This window comes from Notolabrus celidotus, chromosome 2, assembly GCF_009762535.1.
Source record: "Notolabrus celidotus isolate fNotCel1 chromosome 2, fNotCel1.pri, whole genome shotgun sequence".
Lineage (NCBI taxonomy): Eukaryota > Metazoa > Chordata > Actinopteri > Labriformes > Labridae > Notolabrus > Notolabrus celidotus.
The window spans coordinates 11,641,595-11,669,010 of record NC_048273.1 but is presented as its reverse complement, the minus strand read 5'-3'; the positions used below and the strand labels follow the sequence as shown (position 1 = coordinate 11,669,010).

At 40.0% G+C, this 27,416-nt stretch overlaps 1 protein-coding gene across 1 annotated transcript; it reads left to right on the top strand.

Moving 5' to 3' along the window:
* Positions 1-26,625, top strand: LOC117832923 (neurturin). The gene is made up of 4 exons (XM_034712252.1): positions 1-496; positions 18,666-18,727; positions 20,219-20,393; positions 25,568-26,625. Exons 1-4 carry the CDS (start codon positions 466-468, stop codon positions 25,969-25,971), a joined length of 672 nt encoding a protein of 223 aa, XP_034568143.1. The 5' UTR covers positions 1-465; the 3' UTR covers positions 25,972-26,625.
* The last annotated feature ends 791 nt before the right edge of the window (positions 26,626-27,416 follow it).

Below are 27,416 nucleotides of genomic sequence, written 5' to 3'. Positions count from 1 at the left end.
GCACTACCTTCCTTCAGTCCCGTAGAGTTATTCCAGTGTTGTGAAGTTGTGGAAACACGTAGCGGGAGCTGGGATTATTTTAAAGGGAACGATGAACGCTTGATCAATTTGGAGAGTTGGACATCGCAGCCTTTTGACGCGTACTTACGCTCACACTCACATATCTGTGACGCTCCATTCGACCCTCACCTGTCCTGCAGCAGGACGCACGGCACGGCACGGCACTGCACGGCACGGCTGCTGTCCTCTGACAGCAGTGCGCTGGGTCCTGCAGGATCTGCTGTGCGGTCAGCGCTGTCACCCTGACAGTGTCTCCGGTCATGAGGAGCACCGGGATCAGGACTGCGCCACTATGAGACAGGATATAACCAAGGAAGCACCGCAGAGCTCCGCAGAGAAGATCGAAGAGTGTGTGGATTATTACGGCAAAGGAAAAACAGCAGTTTGCTTTTTACACTCACGTCCATGATCGGTAGGGCGAGCACACTTGGCCAAGGTAAGACTATTGAAGATTAATATGTTACCTCTGACCTGAGGTCAGCCTCAAAGTTAATGAAGACTCCCTAAAACCCTAAAGAAAAAAACTATTTGAGTAGTTTTCACAGCTTACAAGAGATATGCCTATGAGATGCCATCACTATATTATTAGCATGAAACAAATTCTTAGAAAAGAAGGTAACTACTGCAGATACTTCACATTCCTGTGCGTGCACTTACAGACAACAGGCCTACTTATTATATATCATGAGGCTGTTTTGATGAGTTGATTTTTTCTTCCAAAACAAGAACATTAACAGAATGAGGAGACGCAGACATTTGAGGGGCAACTTCACAACCCCTGACCTTTTTCATCTTTCTCCCTCTATAATTTAGATCATGATTTAAATCAGCCATAGATAGAAAGTAATATACTGTATGATAGATGATAACATCTTTCTGTATAAAAAACAGTTAATCTCATTTATTTAATATTTTGAAAATACAGGGGAGATAGTTTTTTATTTTGAAAGATTATATCCCATGGCATGTATTGACAGACAATCGAGTTCCCCCAATAAGGCAGCAGATTCATCAATCAATCCAACATGCTTAGTATAGTTATAGCTATGCATGATAACCAAAATACTTGTAATAATATTTATCTACAGTCACCTGGTCCTTTGGACCTACATTTAAATATATTATAGTGAAACATGTAGAAATTCACTAAAGTGATGCAAAGTGTGTTGAACTAAACTATAGTGATCATGACATTAATAGTTTGCACTGCAGTGTGGAATGATTTTGAAATTATAAAAGTTTCTGCTGAATTACATAAAAGGAGTCATAAACACATCAGAGACCAGGTTTGAGTCTTTCTTCAGTTAGCCTCTTACTCTTTCCTCTCCTCTTTAAATAGCATCTGCAGCTTCCAGCATGGATATACTGTACCATACAAGGAAAACACTATGCTTTTATATCCTGTAACTTATTTGATAGTAGCGTTGTCTGTTTCTCATTACCTACATTCTTTCACTTCTTTAAGAAAATTAAGATAACAACTCTGCCTTGTAGAGAGAGCAGACTCTGATTAAACGGAAGTGGAGAATCATTTTGGGAAAACATTACAGAAAACGATTTGTTGGACTGAGCCTCAGCTAAGCAGTGACTTGCTTTCCTGTCCAAGTGTCTATTTTAGGTACATCACTGTAATGTGTTAAGGCAATATTTAACAGTTCTCTGTATTGTTCTCAGAACTAGAGCCTATTTGCCAAGAAAACTACACGTGGGAGGAATGTGACATTAGATGCTTTTACATGATAAGCTTTTATTTTGACAAGCTCATATAGGTTACAAAAGGGACAAGGACAGAGAAGTACTGAAGATAACAGATGTATGTTGTGACTTTATCTATATGCACACCAGGGCTCTAAATTAACTTTTTTGATCACCAGCCAATGTGGCTGGTAAGTTTCTGAAGTTACCAGCCAATCAGAATTTCCACTAGCCCAATTTTTTCCATGCAAAAAGACCGATTATTAGAGCCACTGAATTCATTTGATAATTTTACTAAAGCTTTAAATGAATCTTATGCTTTAGTTGGGAATGTATATCCAATTAAAATGATAAAATGAAACTTCAGTACATACAAAAATGATCCTAACATTTCATTACTCATTAACCCTTACATACTATTAAGGGTCTAATTTGGCCCATTTTTTGTACAAAAAAAGAAGAAAACATTCAAACTTTTCTTTTTAACAAGAAATTTGACGATTTATCTTAATGTGATCCTGAATATACAAAAATGGAAATATTTTACAACTTTCTACATGGATTTGTGCAGATAATGCACAAAATTATGTATTTTCTATACATTATGTATAGAGACTAATTATGAGGGGGATACTGTGAAATGCTTGAATATGAACAGTATGTAAAGGCTAAACATCTTCAGAGCTTTCTGAACTGTCTTCGGACTCTGACTCAGAGCCCCCATCTAAATCAGTTCCATTTTCCCATGAGAAAAAACACGTCTGGATGAAATCACTGCAGCAGTCAGCAACGTGGGTTTGAAATCTGAACTCCAGCTGAAGTTTAAACATTTGATTTAAAAATCCTTGGATTAAAAACAAACTTATTGATCCGTGATATGAAACTTTTAGAGGCCTTAATAAAAGTAATTATTTACATTCAGGGGGAAGATTTCAGACCTAAAGATCGCTATAAAAAAACCAAACATGTGGCTGCTCTCAAAACAAGCTGCGCTGGAGACCCCAGCCTGAAACTGTCTGTGTGTACTCTAAGGGGGGGGTGGCAGCATATACCAGCCAGGTCTTTGTCGGGGCGCAGGGGGCTTAGACGAACCTGCGCCTGTGTCTGATGCAGATGATGGAAAATATTCAATATCGTAGACCGCACACTGTTTAACCTACTAATTGTTTTCAATCAACTTTAACTTTGGTCGTTTTGTAACACGCAGCCTGGGCAAGAACTGGCTTGTTACATTAATTATTAATAACTCCAGACGTACCGACAGGTTTTGATCTCATGTGAATGAATGCTCTTCGTTCTTAAATGTGTCAGCTGCCACACACACACACACACACACACACACACACACACACACACACGCTATCCATTCAATAAAATAATCAGGAGTAAAACAGTCGTCTTCATGGTAAGTCCTGTCATCATTCATCTTTCTAAAAAAACAAACCCAAACTATTTCAAACACTAAAAGTTTAATTCGGTTTACATCTTGTTTTTACTTTTCCAACCCAGTGTAGATGAAACTGCGCCCACTTCCCAAGTACGGAAGCCTCGACGGTTGCCTTCCCATAGAAATCGCACTCCCGCGTCATAATAGATGGTGTAGTGCCTAATTTATCACTATTTTTAATACCCGCCAAAATAAATTTTCACCCGCATTTGGCGGGTTGGCTGGTGTTAATTTAGAGCCCTGCTGTAAACCCCTCTTTTTCCGCCCTGCTCAGAACAGGCTGTTTTCTGTGTCTGTGCCTTTAAATGAGAATGAACTTTCTGACAACGCCCCCTCAGGAAGTGGATGTGGCCTGTCCAGCATGTTGATCTAATGTTTACATGTTGGCTGAATATACACGGCTGCTCACAGACCCGCGTTACTTCAACCCTCTGAATTGGATCCAGAATCTGATCCTAAAGGAGAGGCGCCTGCAGCAGGACCTGTCTGAACGATTGGTCACAGATTTTGTGTTTCTTGTTGTTTTATTTGTCAGTATGTCGACGTGTCTTGGTCAGTGTTGGGAATAACGTGTTACAAAAGTAACGCAATTACTAATACAATTTCGGCAATATTATACCCGTTACAAATTTCTGGCCCCGCTACGATCTCTGTTTACTTTACTACAGCTGATACATGTTGTTGTTTATCATACAGGCATGATTAAATGAAGCATAGAGAGGAGGAGATGAAATACACGGCCTATGTGCAGCCGATGTCCGGGATCCCGAAAGTGATATAAATGTGGGAAACACAATGCAGCCGAGCGGACCAATCACAGGGCTTGCGGTCCGCGTCGATCCTACGCGTAGTTACACTTTGGAGGAGATGTACGTCAGCTACGTGCGTAGACCTCTGTATATGTACGGGAGCTACCCAGACCCCCGGCGTAAGCTACGCTGTCGATTCGACGCAGAAGTATAAATCAGGCTTAGGCTTCATAAGCCAGCGCCCCACTCAGCCAGGAGCTAAGATGCCTTATCAAAGGGGGGAGAAAGGCCGCTCGGTTTACTACCACCGGACCTTTTACCAAAAGGTTGAAGGTGGCCACCAGCATCCCCACAACTATCCTGCCTACAATCCAGGATATCAGAGACCCCCTCCAAGATGGGAGGTGGAGGCAGGTCTCAGAAAACACACTGAGGAACTGGACTTGCTTCTGAAAAAGGAGAGAGAGATGAAGAAGGAAGCAGTGCCACCAAAACCCAGCGTCAGTGAGACATCAGTGGATGAGGTTCACAGCGAGTGTGACAAGCAGATCAAGCAGATGAGAGAAGAACTAAAACACCTTAATCCTTCCTACTGCGTACCACAGGATATGTTTTATTACTCGCTGAAGACCAAAGAGGAGCTCTTAGGTGTAATTTCTGCGCAAAACAGAAAGCTTGCACAACTCCCGGCTGGCGCAGAGCCTGTTGAGAAAGAAGCACCAAAAGAGAAAGAAGATCCAAAAGAGGAGATGGAGGTCCTGCTGAATGAGGCAGTAAGCAGAAACCTCACCACCACTCTGCAGATGGAGGCCATAGAGAATAAGCTGAGGGCTCATGAGGAGGAAAAGAAGGCGATGAAGATGGAGATGGCAGAGATGAAAAAGAAGCTGAGGCTCTACATGTGGGATCCAACAGAAGAACCAATCAACGTGGAGGAGGATGAGGAGGTCCCTGATGAGGAAAGTACTTCAGACCTGGCTGGAGTTACTTCTGGAGAGGTTGGAAAATGGACAGAAATTCAAAATAAATCCATCAGAAAGGCGACGAATAAAACTGCCAAGATGCACAAACTCCAAGGTGTCATTGCATCTCTTAACAAGCAGCTGCGAGCTGAAAGGCTCAGGACCCACACCCTCCAACAAGAACAGTATAAATTTAGGTGTATGCCTAAAGAGGTAGCTAGCCAAGACCCAAAGCAGGTTGAGACACTGAAGGCAGAGAAACTTTCCCTGGAGGAGAAGGTAAAGGCCCTGCAGGAAGAGGTCTGGAGTATTGCATCAGAGGAAACAGATAATACAGACAAGATTCAACAGCTTCAAGATAGTGTTGAACATAAAAACAACCAGCTGCTGGCTGAAAGACTCAAGGCCGACACCCTCCAAAAAGAACTGGAGAAATTCAGGTGTAAGCTTAAAGAGGTAGCCAGCCAAGACCCAAAGCAGGTTGAGACACTGAAGGCAGAGAAACTTTCCCTGGAGGAGAAGGTGAAGGCCCTGCAGGAAGAGGTCTTGAGTAAAGCATCAGGGGAGTCTGAACAACAGGCTGCAGGCTGAGATGTTGAGGGCTGACAGCCTCCAGACACAAATGGAGGTGGTCATGAATCAGCTTGAGGAAATGTCCATCAAAGACCGGAAGCTGATTGAAAGGTTTAAGAGAGAACAAGACTCCCTGAAGCAGGAGCTCATGGACCAGCAGAGTGAGACCTTCAGCATAGAGAAGACAAACAGAGAGCAGCTGGAGCACTTGAAGAACCAGCTCACAGAAAAGACCAGAAGCTGCCTTGAGCTGGCCTCCAAACTAGAAGATCAGGAGCAAGTCAGTCAGGTGCTAAAGGAAGAGGTGGAGGGGCTCCATGAGGAAATAAAGGCGCTGATGTGTGAGGAGAAGGCAGAGCCCTCCCTTACATTAGATACAATCCAGGTCAACGGTGAGGGAGACACTCCAACCATGGTCGAGGGGACATCTGAGAACATCCAGACAACCCCGGAGATGGTCAAGGAAACACCCAAGATGGAGAAAGTCTCTTTGTGGAGGAGGTTTAAGAAGTGTATGACTCCTCAATACAAGCAGCAGAGACAGAAGAACCAGGAGTGAGATCCCACCCCTTCCATCGCCCCAATCAGCCCAAAACACACAAGCCATCAGGCAGCACATCCCACCCAAAAATATTTGATTTAATTCAAATAGCTCAAAAACAAATCAACAAAAAAAATGAACAAATTCATTCAATTCTTTGAATACAAATGATTTCTTTATACATGGATTTCTGCATTTTTTAATCTGTAATCTGACATTTTGAGCACCTTACTCTTAATTCCTTGCATTCTAGTGAATATTTATGGGACCATTTGTGATAGAAATTAAATGAATTATGTAAAAAATAAAACCCCAAATTAAATATATATATATATTCAAATCCCTGAAAGAAGCTTACAACCTACTACAATTTGATCTGTTATTTTTCATGAGGTCTTTTCCAAACTGAGTAGTTCAATTTAAATCAGAGGTTAAAAAATAACTGATTAAACACTTAAATAAATAAACTTTTTCTGGGGTGTTAAAGGTGACATATTATGCTCTTTTTCATCAAAATATATTGGTCCAAGAGGTCCCAAAAACATGTCTTTTAAGTTTATTGCTCAAAAAAACACTTTGAAATCAGATTTTGGTATGCCTGTAACACCATAGAAACTGTATTACTTCTATATTCTCTATATCCAAAATAGGTCAGTGAATGTTGTTGCTCACTAATACCATGTGTACGGACAAACTTAACATTGGTAACTAACTACACGTCATAAATGTCTAAGCTGAGGTTAATAATGTCATGTGGCTGTGGCTCAGTGGGTAGAGTCAGTCAATTATAAATTAGAAGGTTGGCGGTTCAATCCCAGCTCCGGCTGCCGATGTGTCCTTGAGCAAGACACTGAGCCAAATTACTCCCGTTCAGGCGTGTGTGTATGTGTACTAATGAGACTAGCTAATACTGATGGTCCTTACTATGTAGCAGCCTATACCATCAATGAGAGAATATGGGTGAATGTGATGAGTAGTTTAAAAGCGCTTTGAGTGGTCAGACAGACTATATAAGTAAAAGTCAATTTACCTTTTACAGTCAGATTTGAGGTTTTTAATTAAGTGTAAGATAATTATTTTGATGATGCAAGAGCAACAACCCATTCGTATTTGGAATATGTGGGTGTTTTAAAATGCACCGTCATTTTTTTCTCATGCAGTGATGCTAAATTTAAAGGGTTGCAGCATATACAATATATGACTATAGAAGTCAAATATGGCTCTCAGAGGTGTTTTGAAGAAGTCTGTCACATTACTCTGGAACAGTGGAGCCATTCACTTTAACATATGACTACAACAACTGGGAGAGTGGGAAGGAATCCTCTAAGATATCACATTATTAGTTTGACTTGGTCAAGTTTTAAGTTGTGAAAAAACAGCCAGAGAATCATCAGTCAGATGGTAGCAGATGTTGAATCTACAGAAATGTATAGTTACATTCCCAAGATTGTAGAGATTGAAAATAGTTTTCCCAGTGTTGTGCCAATCATGTGTCAGTCATATCCAAAGTCTTGATTTATTCAGCCATTGAAGCATTTTTATGCTGCCACAATCTTTTCATATATCAGCATTTCCCTATCATTTATGTGCAGTTCCTCCGCATACTTACCTTGCCCACAGAATAACCTAGTTGCCAGATGGACTTTGCATCACACACAGATGTGGTTTTAACAAGTCTACTCTCAGTACAACATCCAAACCCAATTTCCACAAATGTACCAACATGTTTTGAGTTGCCTTATTTGAATAAACATTTTCTTGTTTTGCTCCCTTGAACCAATTCATAGTACATTCTGGTCTTAACTGAAGTACCACACAGGCAGGCAAAAGGGATTTTTGAGGTCAGGGAAAATGTAACTGTCACAGTGCTAGTGTCACAGCTGTAAGCTACACTGATAACTAGAAAACATTATTTTGTATCAAATAGCTGAACCACAAAGGGAGGATGCTAACATGCTAGGCAGACGTTTTTTTCCATATCTTTCAAGACTTTGGGTTGTTTAGATCAGCAGGGTTCAAAGAGATGCCCTCTCAAGACGTGAGACAGTTCCTGGTCAGCTTAAGGATTTAAAAAAACTTATTTACCACCAACTTAAACATTTTATTACAATTTGTACCCTCAATTCTTTTATGTCATATGCTATGAGCTCCCCTGGGTTCATGGGTTTCCTTTTTTACTGGTGGGAACTACAGAACAAGTCACAATATTTAGTCTCTCCTGGTGAAGATCCCCAGAGCAGCACGTCTTGATCACGTAATGTCACGTGTCTTTACAAGAACTGGAACATTGTGTGTTTAAATGAAGCCGTAGCAAGAATACAATTTTAATAGGACGTCCTATAGAAAGAAAATTGGGTGTTTTAACATCCCACCTTAAAAAACTCATGGCAGTGATTGAAAGGCCGCATTAAAAAGTTATGGGCTGTGAGCCTGGAGTAGCAGTGTAGCAGTGGTCTGCTTTATTGCAAAATGTGCTAACGAGCAGTTAAGTTTGGCAGGCATGGAAACACTTCCACCTGTGTGTCTTATTTAGATCTGCTGTAATGTCTATAAAGGTTCCATTAATACAGCAACACACATTTATCACACAGCGCTAATTTATGTATCTGGCTGCTTTAAGCATAAGACCTTGACATTGAGACGGATCTGCAGTGCTGCAGTCACCAGCAACAAACATTTGCATTTGTGTTTCCTTGAACTGTTTTCCTTTAAAGACATACTGGACGTCAAACAATGTGAAACAGTATCAAGGACCTAAATCATTTTTCTCTGACACGACTTCTAACAGCACATCTTGCATGCTCGTGTTTTTTAATGTTTGTTTTGGATAGTTTGATGTGTATACTTTATTGGACACTGCTGGTGCACAGGTTGACAGATGATGTAAACTGACTAGTTCAAAGCTACTGTGAGGAGTTTTTTAGCTGATTACGAAACAGAGTGACAGTAATATAGCTTCTTTAAGACCTTCAAAAGAAAATGAGACCACCATTGATAAGAAAGACTCTGCTACACAGTTATTTGTAATGCTAAGTACTACCTGTAGGGGCAGGTGTCAGTTAAATTGATAAACTGCACACAACAGAAATTGCCTTTCTTTACGTTTTCCATGGTAAAGATTTATGATGAGCATTGAAATAAAGCAGGGTGAGATTATATGCTAGATAACACTACTAACACATGTACAGGATAAGGGGAATGGCAGCAGGGGGCGACAAAAAGAACACAATCAAAAGTTCCTCACAGGACCTTTAACACAAAATGTAACATGAAAAAAAGTAGAATAAAATGCATTTTGTGATGTTTTTTCATTTATTTTTTGTTATAAGACACCATAATTAACCAAAAATAAATGTTTTTCATTGGGAAATACATTTTCTCTCTCACATCTAAATCAAAAACCCTTTCACTGGTCTTCATTGAGGTATGAAGGAACTTTTTCCCTCTAGTGACAAGCTTTAAACTGTTAGCATAAAAAGTCTATATTGCTATCTGCCAAACAGAAATGGAAACCCTATACACACATTCATTTTTTTCTGTGTTGGAATTCAATTTAAGGGTGACATTAAAAAATCAACCAGTTAAAAGACTTGTTTTCACCACCTGTGATTTAGACTGAAATTGATAGTGATGTCTCTTTATGGCCTACAAAAGCAAACAGGTCTCTTAGCAACATGCTGAACATTTTTGTATTGTGGTTTTAATGACTGAGGCTGCAGTGAGGGGGAAGGTGTCAGACCAGATGACTGAAAGCTTGACCAAAGTGAATACCTCCTGTGTAGACAAGCAGTGAGATAATAGTATTAATGGATCTGAGAATGGTAAGATCCTTTCCAGTTACAGTGACTTCTTCGTTGTTTCTGATGGTGATCATTATCTGAACTTTTGAAGTTTTTTGTGCTTCATTGGAAGTGCGTTGTAGGTTGAAATACAAATACCCACAACAAGAGTATGCTGGGAGAAAGAGTGTCCACCTTCCTGTGTTTACTTTTCTCTCTTTGGCTGCAAAATACTGATTTGTTGTATTTTTTCAGCAGAAAAGATTGTACCAACCGAAGTGGAAGGTATAGATATGGTCTATGTATTGTCATCAACAGCTTTCCTTTGCTGGAGTGCGTCTTGAACCAGGATAGGGGCTGTTTGTTTGTCCGCACCCTGGCTGTCTCTTTCTGTCTTCAGGAGTTGCACAGTATCAGCTTGTGGGAACTAGTTCAGCCCAAGTAGAACATAAAAGCAGGTAGTGATGTATGAAGTTCTGCTTTCATTTGTCTTTTGCTAAATAGTGTTAGGGGCTTTATATAAAAGCAAAGGATCATTCTGGAAATATGGAGTCAGTTCAGTTCTATGAACAGTGAGTTTTAGGAATGATGGCTCGAGGCACTTATGTAAACATAGCTAACCTCTCCCAGACTCCCCTGACAGTACTGTTCTAATCAGCAGCTTCTGTAACCTCCTGTAACCATGACAAACTGTAGCATCCAAAGTCTTGAAAAAATGTTAAATTTGAATTTTATGATTTCAGTCAAAATGATTTTAAACAAACTATACAGACTCTAACTTTTGGGTAAAAAAAAACGCTCCCTCCATACATCTGCTGGTGGGAGCTGTCAGCCTGGTGCAGAGTTTACAATAACATCTGCTCCACACCAGTCACGCTCGCACTGGGAAATCCAAACAGCCCCACTTCATTTATTAAGGCTCAATTTATATAAAAATGTCTTGAAGACATCTATCGAGAGGTGCTGACAGGGTGCTGGCTTAACTGTCTCTGCTGACACATAAACATGGATTGAATCCATTTGGTTCCAAAGCATGTGTGATTGGATGCTTGTGTTTATGCACAGTGGAAGGATATGTAACTGACTTTGGAGGCTTTGAATACAATGGACTCAATGTCTTATTAAACACTCCTGCGGTCTATTTTTTATGTAATAGCTGTGGGCTTGAAAGGTTGTTATGAGAAATGATAGATTTGCAATTTGCACTTGAATTCACATCAATACATTTGAAATCCGAGTTGACATATTCATGAGGCAACAAGATGATTTAATTGTGAAAGATTCTGCTGAGACTTGATCCACTTCCTTTGCATCAAGTGGCAAATCTTTGGTTAATACCTTGGTGTACTTCAAATGAACTGAACCTGTCATGAAGATATTCAGAAAGAAGTTCATACTTTTTTCATTCAGACCTCTGCACACCTGTCCAAGATTTTCTCAAACACAATACAGATTGTATTATATTTTGTTAGAGTCTTATGTCATAACAATGCTGCATAGTAGAGTTTTAGAAACAAGACCATCCGTCAACCCTTCCTCTTCTGGCACATAAATTGTAATCTAACCCCCTCCTCCTCTTTCTCTCTCACGTTTTCCTCAGAACCCAGAAGCACACAAACCATAGCAGCTAGGAACAGCTAACATAGTTTAACATTCTTTAAGCAAAGTCATATTTACCTACGGGATGGACTTATCTTGCAAACTCCAATAAGCCATAGCGTCAGTGCTACCTTTATGAGGACAGTCCAAACATATCTTTAAGTTCAGTGATAGCAGAGAGAGCAGTTAAGTTGGAGCTCCTCAGCTACAACAAAAAGCACAACAGCTAACACCTCCAGTGAAGATTCAACCCACTACTTCTGACATAGAACTCAATGCATGAATTCCAGAGGCGCCTGCCTTCCACCAGGTCTTGCAATATGAACATCACCAGCTTTTATCAGGGCGATTGATAACTTGATGTCATTCCCCCCACCTCTCAATACTAGAAATCTTGCTAAAAGAGTAAGGCATCAATGACCCCTGCTATCCATTTTCACCACAGCAGCCTGCTCTAGAAATTGCTTATGGCACAAGAATTTCAGGTTATCCTGCCTCTCAGCATCAGCAGCCTTCAGGATTTCTTTGCTGAAGCTATTGGCACCACAATCCTAACAGTCAGCCCTTCCTAAACAGCCATCACAGCAGTAAGCTTACTTTTTACCCTAACTCCAGCCATTGCTGCCAACCCATTCTAGCTCATATAATAACCTTCAGTTTTACCCTGTTCTTATCTTATTTTCTCTTTGGTCATCCTATCAGTTTCATCCTTCACCTATCTCCTGCTTTTGCAAACAAATAACTGATGGTAATAACAAAGACCTTGCAGAAAGTTTCCACCCAGAATTACCAAACAAACACACACATCTGCTCAATGTCAAAATCTATTGTCTGCCACTAAATGACCACAGTCTCTGGACCGCCTCCTCGCAATGAAGGTCGAAGATGGCCTCATGTTTGGCTCATTCTCTCATCTTCAGTTTCATAACCTCTACAGCGGCCCCCTTAATATTGCGAGTAGTTGTAATACTTTGGGAAGTAAAGTGTGATCATCTATTTTTCAGTATTTAATGTCAGATCCATTCTCATTATCAATAGCTGAACTCAGAGTGAAGATTTAACCCTTCTCTTCTCTGACAATGATCATGTCATTACCCTGATCAGATCAGCTGGGAAAAACGTATTGGCTCTCCAAAGCACACATCACCAATGGTTATAAAGTCCTTCTTTCTCCATCATGACCTCCTACAATTCTCTGGTGTTTCAGGCGATGCGCTTATATTTTCAGGCATGCTTACTTTTGGTTGAAAAAGTAGCCCCAGACACCCTGTTAGAACTGCTGGACTTTGTACAGTAACCTTAAAATCCAGTTTCAGATTCAGATCTCATGGACAATTTCCACATCATTTCCCCTCTAACAACACCACCTGCTTGCAGACTGCCAGCGCTGACCTTTGTTCTCCCACTGTCTGCAAAAAAGATGGATGGCTTCTCTACATCTCTTGAGTTTCATGGAATTTTATAGGAATAAAATCTGCTTCAGTCTGCAACGAAATCAGTTCTAATTGCCCTTGCTGTACCTAACTCCAACTCTTCTCACTCCGAGGGAACCTCAACTTTGCTCAATGCATAATTTCAAAAGAACCTCCATTTCTTATTTGCTGTCAAGTGCTCCCTTCTCACTTTTAAATGTCATTTTTAGTGCAAGCCATGCTAAACCCTGTCTTTGGCACCACCTTCTTACCAACTAAAACAGCCACATCTTCTTGAACAACTGACACATTAACTGGACACCAACACTTCCCCCTCTTTTGGTTTTAAAAGGCTTCCACAATTGAAAATGGTTTGATGTGTAGTGGCTCCCAGATCTTACAAGTGATTGTAAGACCACTTCCTGTTTGTCTTTGGAGTCTACCCCTTAGTAGCAACAACTAGGACTGGTTTTCAGAAATGGGCACGTTTGTCAATCCACTTATCGTTAGTTATCAGTGTCACTTTTTTGTTACTTTTGAATGTGGACATTAATTTGAAATATGGTTATTGAAACCTTTCACTTCTATTGAAATTCAGTTGTCTTTAACCTCATAATTTTCATGTTACCTGACTTCACTGCAGGACTGCAGCACTGTGACAGTAGACAGCATCTACACTGACGGAGGAAGTAGCTAATGCATTAGCCACGAACCACCTTGGCTCTAACAGCCAGTTCTTGTTAGACCAAATGTTATTGTGAAGATCTGTTTGTGAGCCAAAAGAGACAGTTTTTACTGAGCCAAATGATCTGAATCACTGAATAGAGATGGATTTCCCATCACTAGGAGTAATTATGCTGAGGTTGTTTACCTGAGAAAGAAGGAAGAGCCAAACCCTGCTCTTACAGGGTAAGATGGATCTCAGATAACTTGAACAAGAGCATAAGGCCTTTGTAGATTTGCAGTAATCCGTGGATCTTAATAGATATAAATGTGTTTGGATTAAATCTTTTACTGGACTTGCAATGTGGGAACCCTCTCTGTTACAGCAGGAGGGGGGCAGACCACCAGACTTCAACAGGTTTACGTCTGAGTTAATGGATTAGTGGTTTACAGAGTATATATTTTCATCAAGAGTAACCACCTCTGACGGTTTTACCGATCCATCTCAAGCGTCAACCTCCGGTCTTGAGAAATGAAGCCGATGTGGAAATGCTAAAAACAGCGCTTCCTTGAGTGTCTACCTGAGGTTTTCTCTAGAAGCACCATAAAACCACATACACACCCATGGAAAAAGCCAATCTTTAGAACAAGAATTAACATGTTTACAGCCTGGTACAAAGATTGAAAATGGTCTGGATAGCTGACTAGTGACTTGAATGATAGGCGAGCACACCAGCTATTAGTGAGGAGACTAAAAGCCCACCTTAACTTCCCCTCTTTGCCTCTTGTTGGGTGACTGAAAGTTGGGTTGAGTCAGCATTCCAATGCCAACAATAGGCTTCAAAACTCTGCTTCAGAACCCAATGGGTGAGAAACTACAGTACGTCACATCCATATATTTTACTGTCTATGATCCAGCCACTTGGACAACCCTGCACTAAAACCCCTCCTCATCGAATTACAGAATCACCTAATCAGCTAATCAGCGAATCCCCTTTGACCCTCTCGTCTTACTGGTCGTTTTGCTAAAGTTAACAGCGTTACTATTTCTTCATTTTAAATTTTCACCTTAACTGGTTTCATTCACTGCAATTCCTTGATGGTCATCGCTTAAAATTTAGATTATCACTTTACAGAACTCCTTACTGGCAACGCCTATAATAACTTAACCTCTTGGAGCCCTCCAGTACCAAGAACCTGTTCAAAAACACTGCCGCCTTGCTTACATCCTGTGATACATTAAAGTGAAACTGGTAATTGTTTGAAACTCCTGTTCTCACAGTGGATTACATAACAGGGGTATGCAAACTTGAAAGAAGTGTGCCATTGCGGGCCATAATCCATCCCCCCACGTGCGTATACACAAAACACACTGCCAGTGTTGTGTAATCTGATCTATATCACCTTTTGTACCCTTGTCTTTATCCGTGCCTGCACTACTGAAAGAACCTGGGACACATTACAACCATTCAGTGACAAGAAAACAAAAAGCTTTTAAAGCAGCATGAAACAAAATCACACATTTTATTCTGTTGTGTTAGTTTATCTCTGCATCCTGGTGAACCTAACCCTAACCATAGGCAAGAGAAAATAAGGAACTTGATCTTTGTGTGTGTCTTGTTGGATGGCTCCACTTACATAACAGAAGCTTGGACTATTTCTCCTGAACAGTAAGACCCACGGATGTTTTTATTAGTGGGAGTAAAGCTCTTAGCTTCTGTGTTGTTTTGTCATTCTATGAAATGTTCTATGAGCTGTATTAGATACTTTGTCATTGATCCCAGTACCTTTCAAAGATGACGCATGTTTGGTTCGTTTTTGTTAGACCCCATTATTACACTTTTTATCAAGTGAATTCTTTTTCAGTGAATCATTTTAAAACTGGTCTTATCTCTCCTTGCAAACAAGAGCTGCATAAAGCTGTGTCATCACAGCATTCTGTCTCCTATTCGGCCTTCAGCATCCACTCCTTGAGCCCGACTACAGTATGTGAACTACAGATGGATTTTGCAATCCCAAGTCAAATTCCTATTAAAGTAGATGTAACAGCAAGGTCTTCGTGCCCTGATATCAAATATCAGCACTTGTAAAGTCTATACAGGACTATAAACTGAAAACAAAAGCTTTTGCCATCAACTCATAAAGTCAGTACTCTAACAAACACAGCATTGCTTTTTAACAACAGATCACTGACAATAGCATGGTCAGCAAAGCATACAGTGCAAGTTTTAATGTGTCACTAAACCACATTATCCATCGTGTTAAATGGCCACCAGTCAAAGCATATGTTCAGTACAAGTTATAGATGATGGAAGGATTGTGGTGTATAGATAATAACTGAGAATATATTGATTATGTCAGTGTCTGTTAATACATTGATCAGCTGCGTTCGGACAAGTCAACCAATCAATCAATCTTTATTTGTATAGCGCCAAATCACAACAAACCTTATCTCAAAACGCTTTTACAAACAGAGCAGGTCTAGACCATACTCTATGTTAAATTATTAACAAAGACCCAACATCAAGACTGGATACGATACAGTCCTCTCTTACTGACAGGATTCGATCTTATCTCATCTTAATCCACCATGAGCATTGCACCTTGCAGTATTTAGCAAGTTACAGCAACAAAGAAGATCTTCCTTTAACAGGCAGAAACATCGAGCAGAACCAGACTCATGTTAGACAGCCATCTGCCTCGACTGAGTTGGGGTTGGAAAGAGGGATAGAGGAGAATAAAAGAGAGAGAGAGAGAGAGAGAGAGAGAGAGAGAGAGAGAGAGAGAGAGAGAGAGAGAGAGAGAGAGAGAGAGAGAGAGAGAGAGATGAAAGTGTTGAGACTGGTAGTAGTAGTAGTAGCAGCTGTTGCCGCTGGAGTCCGGCACGTCCATAGCAGCTGGAGTCTGGAACGTCCACAGCAGCAGGCCATGCAGAGGAACCTGTACAAACAATGGAGCTCAGGGACTCCAGAAAGGTCTATGGTTAGCCACTTTTAATGGGACAGGGAGTCTTTAAAACAAGGAAGTGATGGAAGTTTCCCTGAAATGTTTGTCATAAGGGGAGGACCCTTACATGTACTAGAATCATTTATAAAATCTTTCTGTCCTCTAAGGAATAACAGCCCAGTGTCCTCCTCTGTATAAACAAAGTTAAAAAGTTGTTGTTCTGTTAATGTGAAAAGAATATCATAATTTAATGCTAGTACCCAAATCCTCATATTCGCCTGCTGTTAGTTTGTAACACTGTCCTGGTTTGGTTTATATACAGCACATTAGACTAGTGGTTCCCAAAGTGGGGATGGGAATCTTCTGGGGGGCTGCGAGACACTTATGGGGAGTCGTGAGATGCCTTCCGAAAAACAATAACAATGTAGAATGATCTAAAATTGCATATTTCATCCATTGTTGTAAAAATGTATAACTAAGATTGTAGCAACATATTAGATAAAACCATGTAAATAAAACAACATCAAGTTTCTTCTTTAATTTTTTGCCACATGGGGGCAGCTGTGACTCAGTGACTAGAGTCGGTCGTCTATCAATTGGAAGGATGGCATGTGGTCCAGTCACGTGCCTAAGTGTCCTTGAGGAAGTCACTAAACCCAAAATTGCTCTGTTGTTCAGCGGTGTGTGAATGAGTGTAAATGAGATTAGCCGATACGAATGGTGCTTCACTATAGAGCAACCTCTACCATCAGCGAGTGAATGTAGAGTGAAGGGGTGAATGTGACGAGTAGTGTAAGAGCACTTTGATTGGTCAGAAAGACTAGAAAAGCGCTATATAAGTACAAGTCCATTTACCATTTACCACATGACCACATGACCACAGGACCACAGGACCACATGACCCCTGAGCAAATTATGCTGCTTCAAGCCTTTGTTAAAATTACAAAGAAATATGCTGGTTTTGCATACAGCTGTGAGCAACATTTACCCACCTCAGGACTCTTGGGGTTTCCAGTCTCTGGCACTGTTATTTTGCAGGTCGCAGACTAAAAAGCTTTGGAGCTCCTGATATAAGAGATAGAGTGAGTGCATATTTGACTCTGCTACATTATTTTTAATCCCAAAAAAATCTCCTGTTCTTCATAGTGATGAAGTAGCTTTAATGTTGAAGCATGATACTGTGATGAGCATTTTGTTGGTCTACTAAAAGGAGTGTATCACTGCGTGCTATCAATCTTTACAAAGACAGCATTTATCATTAGCAACAATGATAATCAAGAGAACTCTCAGGCTGTGTCGCACACTTACTTTTAGGAGTCGTCATGCAGAACTGGAGACGCAACCACTAATTAAAAGTCCAAGACAAGTTAAGGTCATACTGGCTTTAAAATCAAAATCCAGCAAAGTCAACACAGAGATGAAAGAAATAGCATTGTGTCTATTCAATCAAGAGCAAACTGTCATAAAATGAATGCCCAGTGTTACACTTTACCAAACTGTAATTGCAGACTGTTGATTGGTAGCAGAGCTGCTGTTGTGTTGCAGCCAGCAGCGCAGGAGAAGAAAGGTCAAAATGAACAGTGTGTCAATTTCAGTGGTAATATTTGAGATTTCTGGCCAGGACATGTCAGGGTCAAATCACAGATGGGGACTAGACAACTTTAGGAAAAATAAATCCTGAGTGTGGACCAAAGAATAACAGTGATGGCTCCAGATGTGAATGAACTTATCTGAAAGTCAAACAGAGTGAATTGTGTTCCTTGGGGGATTGATTTGTTTACACTTTGTTAAAGGATTGCCTCAGTAGTTGGATATTTCATTACTAAGGTGTGTAAAGATTTATGAGTTTTGGATAAAAGCATTTTTACTTCCCTCAATTAATGAGCCGGATTCTGATTAAAAAAAAAACTCCTCAGAGCTTCATGTCTTTGTAACCACCGGGAGGCATTTACAACATTTTTCTCTGACAAGCTCTCGGAGTGATGAGTGTCATCTTATCACAATAAACTGAAATAGCTCTCAGGCACTACAGTAAACCACAGCACCAATCATCAGCGAAAGTCTTTTGATCATAATATATCACACAGAAGCTGTTGTACCTTGTTATTAACATGAGGGAAAGCCAAAAATCCTTGGAACAACTTGAGGGAACATCCCAAAAGGTATTTAAAAAGAACATTCAGACTACTGAACAACCAGTGGTTTACATTTTTGTGATTGTTATTATTTTTTTTTTCAGATGGAAAAACCTGGTGGAGGCAGGAAGTGTCGACTACCCAGCATCACCTGAAGAACTGGAAGGTAAGTTTGTGAATGTTTGACAATCAGTAGGGAAAGTAGGCCAGTAGGTTCTGCGGGTAGTCTATCAGCATATGTTTCATCAGCAGCCAGTTTCCACTACATTGCCCATTCGATCCGGTCCTCACATTCTGCCAGACACCGCAGAGAAACTCATTTTATAAGTGATGTTAAAATATTAAGCTAACCTGCACAGAGAGGAGGTGTCACATGTCAATTAAGTAATTAAAGAGGTGCAGGTGTCAGCTGAAGGTATCCCACAGTGCTCTGGAGACAGGGCCTCTATAGGCTTAAAGCCAGACACAGGGAACCCAGACACAATTTCCATGTGAAAGAGCTGACAGAACAGGATGGATCAGCTTACCCACAGCAGCTTTCAGTTTCCACAATGTATGCATGCTGTATATGACCAAATTAAATGCAAATACTTGCTCCTCGTGGTATCACTTTAGGGATGGCAAAGTCAGTTTCCACTTTGGTGCAGATTGAAATCTCTTGTTAATTTATTGCCAGGCTATCACCCAAGACATTACTGGTCTCCTACCCCTAAAGACTGAGGGATGGAAGACCATCCCAAATTAGTTTTCATCTGGTTGTTAGTAGCAGGTTAACATTCGGCTATCTCTCATTTTACAAGAGCAGCAAAAAAGGATGGCAAACATTTATGGTTCTCAGATCCCTTATAGCACAATACGGCTTTTCATAAGGACTATAGTGAGTGTCTGACACAGGCATCAAGTACAGTCCTATTGGTGGTCTTATGCATATTTCATTGATAAACAGAATAAACTGTTGTCTTGTTTCTCAAAGATTAAAAAGAGCAATATTGGTTGTCATTAAGTTTTCAATTAAGTGTAGATTGACGTTTGTATGTTGTTGAAGCTTTGCAGCTTTCACTGACGGCATACTTTTTAATCTATGAAATGATGAGAGTAGTGCTAGCATACTTTGATGTATTTCACAATAAATAGTGTATTTGTATGCTTTTTTACACTGACACACTGTTGTATTTGCAGCAAGAAAATAAACTCAGTACATTCACTCTATTTCTGCACATTGTACAATAGAAGGGAACAGAAGAACTTCTAAAACTTCTTGAACCTTTAGAAGAAGAATTTATTTTACTCAGATAAAACTCACAGGAGAATATCATTATATTAAAATAAAAATTTTTAAGTAACATTTAAAAAAAAAAATCTTTTTAGCCTTTATTTACAGAGAATAGGAACGGTGGATTGAGCAGGGAAACTGGGGAGCAACATGCGGGAAAGGGGCTGTAGGTTGGAATCTAACCTGGGCCGCCCACTTTAGTACTACAGCCTCAAAATAACATTTTTTTTACTGTTTCCAAAATTAACCATTTCATTGGGTACTTAGCATAATTGAATGCAAATACTTGAGTAATCTTACTAATGTCACATTTTAATTCATATTATTTTCCTTGCATGAAATAGACAACACTACGGCTTTGTAACTTTTTCTTGTAATGTCCAGGTGATGCTTTGGGTGGTGGCGTCATTACTGATGCTGGTGGAAGATGTGTTTTCTGAAGAGGACAATATAGAGGCTCAGTCGGACCTCCAGCGTGTCCTCAGGCACCCCTCCTGGTCTCCTTCAGAGGATTCAGAGCCGGACAGAAACTTCCACACACCCTGGCCTGAAGCCATTGGTTAGTGTTTCATTTTGTATGCCATCAGTTTGTCACCTTCTCAGTTTAAGTTTGATTTAAACACAAATATTTTTGGCTCTGTTTGGGGACATGTTATAGTGTAGGTCAAAATACGCACCCTATCAAGGTTAGGAAATCTTTGTGGTCATGGTTGGGAGAAACCGATGTTAAATGTTGGTGTGGCACAGGAAACTGCACTGAAACCACAAGCTTTGTTTACCTTTTCATTCACCCCATTCTCCACCCAGGATGTTTTGTGGTGTTAAAACAAAGTCTCCTAAATTCAACCCTTTCTTCATATAGCCAAGAGCGAGCCACACCCTGAGTTTTAACAATCAACTGATACTAAATGGTTATAATTTGTTATCTATAAAGAATCAATATAATTTAAAACACATATGGACTATTCAAGTTTTGCACTCCTTGGGGACAGTCCGATGGGCTTTTGATTCTCTAGTTGCAAAGATTTGATTCAGAAGGCAGATCAGTTGAAGAAAACTTCAAAACTTATATTGGTTGAAAGGCTTTTTTTTGCCTTTACATGTTATCATCAGAAATATAGATGTGTCAACTAATGCATAGATGAAAAAAGGGAGTGTGTTTGGAAACTCTATTAGACATTCCTGCAGGGACACATGAAATAAAAAACTCTAAGTTCTGTGTTGGGGCCACGACACGTCGGCTGACTGCAGGCATACACTGCAAGACCTCTATAAGCTTTAGACAGGCTCTTTTCATTTTCATCTGTCACTGTAACATTACTCAGTTTTTTTTGCAGTTAAGATGTTGAAAACAAAGCTTTATAAATCTGAAGTGGGGGTCATAAAATAGCAATGTGTCACTCCTGGATGACTAATATAGCCTCTGGAGATTTGCCTGGTAGTTTTCAACACTGAGTATGGCCTTGGTCAACTGAACAAGAGCCCCAGTGTAAGAGGGTAAAAATAATCAATCCAATGTGCAGGTTTCTGCCATGCATCATAGTCGTGTTCGTCCCAGCTTCATGAGATGAATGACCATGCGTTGTGGCTGTTTATTCTACCAGTCAAATTGTTTCTTAAGCAAACCAGACTTTATCTCCTTTAATGATTCAACATTGATCTAATGGAACACATACTAATAAAGTGAAATAAGTGAGCTGTTAAAATAAGCCATCCCTTGACACTTATTGATCAAAAAAGAAGGTTAACACAAACAATTTGTGAACATATGACAAAATGAATAAAACAACAAACTGCTGAATAGAAACAAAAAGTGCAAAAATTATAGAAAATAGTACAGCATTGCTGGTCCATTGGAGGGTTTAAATGCAAATATTTATACAAATCAAGACCAAAATGTTGTAAAATTAAGGTAAGATCTGTTCGTTGTGATTTTCTTTGTCTATGTTTACCATTCCTGAAGATTGTAGCTTAATTTTAGTCTCACATCTGATGAGACAGGACCTCTCCTCTAAGCCTATATGAATTTGAAGTACATAAGCTGTTACTGTACAATATTGTGCTTGAAGCAGTTACTCCACATAGTGTCACTCACTGGTGGTACTGATGTCGTGTTTGTGTGGCAAACCTCACCAAAAGTTACCTCCATTCTTTCCTCCTAAACTGCACTTATGAAAGAGATGAAAGTTATCACACTGAAACCCTGGAGCATCACACCGAAATGCTCTCGTGACAGCAGTCTCACTTCAAAACAATAATAACATTTAGTACAGTCACACATGATTGCCAGAACATTGCCCATTCAATTGTAACATGGAAATAGTTGTGTAATTACATTATAATGGAAACCCATGTGGCATGTTTTAACATGGCTGAATATGTACCTGAGCAGGGCTGACTGACTGAATGGATCCTGTGCTCTTCGCCCGAGGAATATTTCTATGCATTTTTTTGCTCTTCTTTTCCCCATGATTACAAGTTTTCATTTTGGTAAACATCAAGGCATGAACTGACAAGCACCACTGCTGCTGTAAATGATCATTCTACACTGCTAATAACCATTCCCTAAGGAGCAGACTACATGGAGGCATTTAGAGAAAATGCAGGGTTCAGCCATCCACAGGTCAGGAAGTAGAAATCAGTCAAACACCTGGGCCAGGTCTGTACTGCGGTGAAGGTAAATCTTGTTTGAAATGTTCCTGGCAACTGAAAAAAGCAAACTCAGCTCCTGTTGGAGTTCAGCCAACAGCTCGCTCCCCTGGTAATGACCCCGCATAGTGACAGTACATGTTGCACCACTCAGCTGATAACCAGAGGAATCACTCCCAGTTTCAACGCTCATGTCTGCTTTCAATTTAATCACACATGCTCTCCCCTGCTGGCTCATGAAACCCCTTTCTAATCCAGTACATAAACTTGAGTGTGAGAAGTTTTTCACCTTTGAGTCTCCAAAGCCCAAAGCAGACATGCCATATGAACAGCCTCAACTTACCATCAGGAGTCCTCCAAAATAGAGGGAAAAGTTCTTGGTAATGTTTTTCTTCTTAAGAGCTAATCACAAAGCTGAACAGACATACTTTATTGATTACAGGGGGAAGTGTTAAAGTTGATCCAATTCTGGAGTAAACAAATAAGCAAGATAAAAATAGAAATACAGCATTTTTTTAATTGTGTTTATTTGAAATCTACAGTATTTATAGAAAATGAAAATATGTAAAATGCAAATATTTTATCACAGTATGTTACACATTGTAAATGCTGAGGATCTAGCTTTAACTGAGAAAGTTTATCAGAGTTAATAATGATAATACAGCAAAGATACAGATTTAAGGATGATTTATAGAGCAGACAAGCCGCTTAAACGTGGATCTTTCTGTGTTTTTGTCATGCTCTGACCCCTCTAAATGAAGCTCACGATCATTCCCATACAGCCCACTTTAAAATCTGATCTGTGTCTCCACATGCTTCGATTGACATGATGAGAAATTGCGACCCATGAGTGTCACATGTGAAGAAAGGAAGGGGAGGACCCAGGTGCAGATTCAAAATAAAAAGGATTTAGTAAACTTAGACTGAGATAAAACATAAACTTCTTCAAACAACAAAAACTCGAGAAACACAGGAAACACAGGAAACACTAGAACACGGAAAACAACACTGAAGACCACAGACAAACACACGTCACAGGCACAGAAGGGAGGAAACAGAGACTAAATAGACACACTGGGTAACCCAGTAATTAAGGACACACAGGTGAGGACAACAAGGCACACGTGAAGACAATCACAAAGGCGGGAAACACAGGCAGTAACACAAAACTTCACACAAAAATATTTAGAAAAGTAAACCACTGAAAACCAACTCAAGACCACAGGAAAACACAGGTAGCAACAAGACAAAACACTAAACACACAAGAACAGCAACAGATAAAACACAGAACATGAATCAAAGAAACACACAAAGTGAAACCAGAAATAAAAGCCATGACACCACAAAGAAAACACAAAACAGAAGCAACCCATGACAATGAGCTGGGAGATGATTTTGGCAATAATGCAGCACTTGCAGATATCAATGTTTCATAACATGGATCTGTGTGATAATGATGCAGGTCATTTTGTCTACATTATTGCTGTTAATAGAGACTCTTGTTTGCAGTGTAGTTCTTATATTTCACAGATCATCCGCAGAACTGTAGAGGAACACAATGCCTTTTGATCAAACTTTGTATCACATCATCACTTCGGTCTGAGGGTGGGAGATACTATCAAAGATAACGTAGTTTTAACAGCATAGTGCAAGAGAGCCCAGCTGTACCCCTATAACTTAATGCAGACCCATTTGTTGAGTCTATTAGTGTAAGCTACTTTCAATCCACCACCCACCATTCAACAGCATGATTAGGATGGCACTTGCTATCACAGACTATGTGGCATGTGATTGTCAAGCTCATGCAGAAATAAAACCATTTCCCCTGTCCTTCTTACTCTGATAATGTTTTCCAGCTCATATCTGGACAGATTCAAAACAAAGAGATTATCCACCAGCACATCTGACATGCCAGTTATGTTTATATGCCACAGGAATTTGTGAGTTGATCACAGCTCTCAGCATGTGGCGAAGTAATGAAAGTAACACAATTTCTTTGAAAACTCTTGCTATGTAAAGTGTGACTTCCTCTGTCACTGTGATTGTAGTATAGGAAGATCCGTTTATTAAAGCAGCATGTTGCACAGAGCGGTGCAATTTTGTGATACGACTCTATTAGTACAAAAATGATATAGTTGTACTGAAATGAGGGATGCAATATATATGCTGAACTACCCTCTCTGCTCTAGCTATGGATCTTTTTGTATTTTGATCCCAGGACATATTTTCACTGAAATTCATTTGTAAACTATCACACTATCCAAAACAGGGACTTGATCATTAAGAATCAACTCTATACATAAAAGTTGAATTTAAATCTGTGTCGGTTAAACATTTAAGGCTGCAGTAATGTGTTTCTCTTTATCTATATTATTCCACTGTCCTCAATAAACCCTTTATTCACTTAATGGTTAGCACCAGTTATCACAAGGACAGAGTCAGAGAATAGTACGTGATCATAAAGGGTTACTTTTTGGTTAAAAAAGGCTGAATTGTCCTCATAAGATGATTATATGTCTTCTTTTTGTTGCCTTTAATATGACTTTTTCGTGAACACTGATCAGTAGTGTAGGACTGTCATAAATCAGACACTTGATGTTCCATAAGATGGACATTTTATACTCCAGCAGAAATCTAACACATAACCCGGAAAGAATGTTTCCATAGCAGAAACCTCATGCTGCACGAGGAGCCGTAACCAAAAAAGGTAACAAATAAACTTGGCACATATTTTAGGATTATCCTGCCTTGCTCTCTCTTCTATCAAATTAAACTGCCTATTGCTCTATTACTGATAAGCCATTAGTTCTCACTTAAGTTTGATCCCTCACTGTTTTTCAGTTTGTTCCAACAGCTAGTGTGTCACCTTAACACAGTAATGCAATGACAGCCCAATGATAAAGCACCAAAGCTTGAGGTGAATTAATCAGAAACATGAAGTAAGCACTTCCTTCCACCACAATGTCTTTTTTTGATACTGTCAGGGAAAAACTACTCATCAGAACCTTGATTTCTGCATGTTGGTAGTTATAGAATATCAATAGAAGTTTGATACGAAGGTCTCCCTTTGTTTTGTCTTGCAGATGAGTGGTCACAGGAAGAGGAAATCCAGCTGAGCAGATGGCCACGCTCACCTCATCAACCAAACTTACCCAGAACATCAAGGAGGAACCGCAAGAGGACCAAGAGCAGCCGCGACTGTCACATGGAGAAAAAACAGATGCGGGTGCGTGATCTCGGTCTCGGCTATGATTCAGACGAGATAATCCTCTTTAAATACTGTGTTGGCACATGCTATAGCTCCCGCAGGAACTATGACCTGGCCCTCAAGTCTCTTATGGACAACGGGAGCATCTCTGGGAAGAAGGTGAGCAGTCACCCATGCTGTCGGCCCACCCGCTATGAGACTGTGTCCTTCATGGACACCCAGACGACTTGGCAGACAATTAAGTGGCTCTCTGCAGCCAATTGCAGCTGTGTGGGATGACTGAAAAGAATAGTCTATCTGAAATACACAAAGAGAGAAGAGCTCTTACTTGAGCAGGGTGCCACCAAGACTGGTCTTTGTAGATGAGGTACTCAACCTTGGTTCATGTGGTCTGAGGAGTGGGCCCAAGATGGGGTCCACAGTCCAGAGTAAAGGGCCTCTTCTATTGGCTACAGTCATAAGCGGTCAAGATACCTTCAAATAGAGCGTGACGGCACCAGCAGGCTATCTGGATTTCAGCCACCAGCCTGAGGTAGTGGAAGGATTGTTCAATGCCATAAGCAATAAGTACAGAGGAGGGATATATCAGTACTGTTCTTGTCTATAATGGATTGATTATACTTTGTGTCCTTGAATTACATATTGAAGGTGAATGCAATACCCTCTAGCAGCCATGATGGAGGTCTTCAACTCTTTGCAACAAAAGCTCCTGGTAGCAGTTTACATTTCTAAGAGTGCAGCTGGGCTATCTCATCACAATTCAATATGTTTGTACGGAAGACTTCTGTGTTCATTTGGACAAGACATTTTTGACTTTACCAAAGGTCTGTTTCAAGCACAAAAATCATAGAACCATATCAGATATCTGTCAGGCCCTACTCTAACTAGCATGTCCTTGAGGTACAGCTAGCATTAAAGAGGCTGAAAAATACAGACTCATGAGGAATGAAGGGTATTTTTTCCTTATTCATAATCAAATCTCACAAATTGTTTTAGAAATAGTTACAAAATATAATTTGCATACCAATATAAAAATATTATTATATAATTATTTTAATGCCGGCTTCTTGTGGGAGAAGTTTGCCTTCAAGGCTTTCTGCGAGGAAGCTCTTTCTCTTTCACCCTTGAAACCACAGTTTATGTCCCACAATGGCTCAGACACAAACAGTGTACCTGTGTAGACTACAATGGCACAATTTAAAAGTCACTGTTACTGTTTAGAACACATTTAGTATTAAAAAAAAAAAAAGGCTTAAGTGGTTTTAATTGTGATTCAGCACTATATGTTTTTTAGGTAGTCTGCCCCCTCGTTAGTAAGCACATTAAGTCAACTATTTTGTCCATGTCATGTAAAATGCAAATACAACTTAACTTACTGTAAACTTTAAGTTTTTGAACAGTACTGAGTAGTGTTGTAGTACTCAAGACCGGTCTTGGTCTCGAGACCACTTATTTACTTATTTCAGGACTCGGTCTCGTCTCGGAATCGAGAGCATTTTTACTCGGTCTTGTCTCGGTCTCGGACTGGTTGGACTCCGTATTTTATATCAAGACCGGTCGAGACCACCACTGATGCACTCTGTGTCCCGGTCATTACTGTGATAAGAGAAAAAAAAAATTTAAGGGGTCAAAAGAAAGGCAACCAAGACAAAACCAAACCTTGTTTGTTGCTGTCAATAGTATTCAAAGCAAACTTAAATAAAATAAACAGAAGTCTTTTATTT